General features: G+C 40.0%; 1 protein-coding gene across 2 annotated transcripts in view; it reads left to right on the forward strand.

The window, feature by feature from the left end:
• Window positions 1-1489, forward strand: part of LOC106875383 (ankyrin repeat domain-containing protein 31) — a 97768-nt gene that overhangs the window by 433 nt on the left and 95846 nt on the right. For both annotated transcript variants that reach the window (XM_014923488.2, XM_014923487.2), the window contains exon 1: window positions 1-347. This exon is cut by the window's left edge. In XM_014923488.2, coding sequence (XP_014778974.1) covers window positions 341-347 — 7 coding nt within the window. In that variant the 5' untranslated portion in view covers window positions 1-340. The remainder of the gene's footprint in view (window positions 348-1489) is intronic.

The raw sequence follows: 1489 nt of genomic DNA on the forward strand, positions 1-1489 counted from the left end.
TTATATATACCTCTATATAAAACCAAACATTAATATATATGTATTTATGTATGTATATATACATACATATATTCAACTTCCGCCACCTTTATCACGACAGCGACAACGACCACAGCACTGCCACCAACAACAATCACAACATCAGCAGCAGCACTGTCAAGCAATTATGCAAGCTTATAATTGTATAGTAAGTCGACTCATGTGGCGCTAGGTCTATGTATACGACGGATGTAATGTATGTACCCGCAGACGTTTGAAGGACTACATTATGGATGTAAATATATACCCACCCGAGTTGAAAGGACTTACCCACGTTTACCGGATACCATAGCTGAGAAAAATGGCAGGTAAGTTTGTGAGGTAAATTGGCCCACAAAAATACTGTTTTCTTCACCCGCTCTTTCAACACACCTGTTTAGGGTGTTTAGTTATAATTAAATAATAATGTGTGTTATCATTAAATGATGTGTGTGTGTGTGTGTAGGGTCTCTGAGAGAAATTTTAAAGGCGAAACAAAACTACTCCCAGACGGTCATTTCAAGTAAAAGGAGGGTTATAAGGTTTTATTTTTAGGGTAAAGAGTGGGACTACCAGATACATACGGGCCTTATTTTTGGCTCCCCGGGCGCCTAAGACCCTCTTATAGGTCCTGTGTGTGTATACACACAAATACCTGTGCATATATATGTATGTATATCTGGATATATGTATACACGCCGAGACATATTTAGAATGTATGTGTAAATACGTGTGTGTATGTGTATACTTATTATATACACATGCGTATGTACGTGCGTGTATATGTATTTATTTATGTATGTATGAGACGTGTATCCTAGTGGTTAGGGTGTTAAATTCACGATCGCGAGACCGTGGGTTCGATTCCTGGACTTGGCAGTGTGTTGTGTTCTTGAGCAAAACACTTCATTTCACCGTTGCTCTGGGATCACTTCGACGTCTGACATGTGGCACATCTGTACAGGCAATGTCGATTTGATGGAGGGAGTGAGCTTATATACAGCTCAAATTTTCGATCACTACAAACAAATCGTCTGTCTGTACAGGTTGTTCAACAACAAATTGCAGAACACTCATCTGTCGTCTACGATAGGAGTGTTCATGCATATATCATCATCATCATCATCATCAAGTGTGGCAGTGTGGTAAGAAGCTCGCTTCTCAACTACATGGTTCCGGGTTGAGCCCCACTATGTGACACCTTGGGAGAGTGTCTTCTACTATAACCTCGGGCCAACCCAAAGCCTTGTAAGTGGAGTTGGGCGGAGATAAAAAAATACGCACACCACCTGTTTTCGGCGTAACAAAAACACTAACCCTAAACACCTGGTGTGCGTATTCTTTACTTTCGCCTTAGATTTGGTAGACGGAAACTGAAAGAAGCCCGTCGTATATATATATATATGTGTGTGTATGTATGTATGTATGTGTGAGTGTGTGTGTGTGTGTGTATGTATGTATATATATATAT

Source organism: Octopus bimaculoides, chromosome 2 (assembly GCF_001194135.2).
Source record: "Octopus bimaculoides isolate UCB-OBI-ISO-001 chromosome 2, ASM119413v2, whole genome shotgun sequence".
Taxonomy (NCBI): Eukaryota; Metazoa; Mollusca; class Cephalopoda; order Octopoda; family Octopodidae; genus Octopus; species Octopus bimaculoides.